This window comes from Penaeus monodon, chromosome 15 (genome assembly GCF_015228065.2).
Source record: "Penaeus monodon isolate SGIC_2016 chromosome 15, NSTDA_Pmon_1, whole genome shotgun sequence".
NCBI lineage: Eukaryota > Metazoa > Arthropoda > Malacostraca > Decapoda > Penaeidae > Penaeus > Penaeus monodon.
The window spans coordinates 7282482-7282883 of record NC_051400.1 but is presented as its reverse complement, the minus strand read 5'-3'; the positions used below and the strand labels follow the sequence as shown (position 1 = coordinate 7282883).

At 52.2% G+C, this 402-nt stretch overlaps 1 protein-coding gene across 1 annotated transcript in view; it reads right to left on the bottom strand.

The window, feature by feature from the left end:
- Positions 1-402, bottom strand: part of LOC119581719 (nuclear factor interleukin-3-regulated protein-like) — a gene marked incomplete in the record, with an annotated part of 10582 nt that overhangs the window by 1695 nt on the left and 8485 nt on the right. Inside the window, 1 exon segment of the mRNA XM_037929844.1 lies at positions 1-176. Coding sequence (XP_037785772.1) covers positions 1-176 — 176 coding nt within the window.

The following is a 402-nucleotide window of genomic DNA, read 5'->3' as shown; positions in this document are numbered from 1 at the left end:
TGAGGAGGCCTTGGAGTCCATGATGTGGCTGGGCGAGTAGTTGGCCGCGTGCAGGAGCGAGGACGAGCACGTGTTGTAGCCGAGGCCCGCCACGGATGGTGACAGCGGGATGAGGGCCGGGTAGTTCACCGGGTACTTCACCGTCTCAGCAACCATAATTTGATGCTGGAGAACATCTGCGGAACAAAGAGAGAGCGCGTTAGTGGCGGCGACACAAGGGACACGTGCCTAAACACTTTTCCTAAAATAGTAACTTGCATTCTACTGATGCCTAAAAGAGTCAGAATTTTAGCATTTTCTAAAGTTTCACCCTGTATTAAAGCCCCAGAGGATGTGGTATTGGCGGGGTCTGATAGCGAGAGATAATGTTACGTAACAGCAGGGTAGTTGACGGAGGGGCAT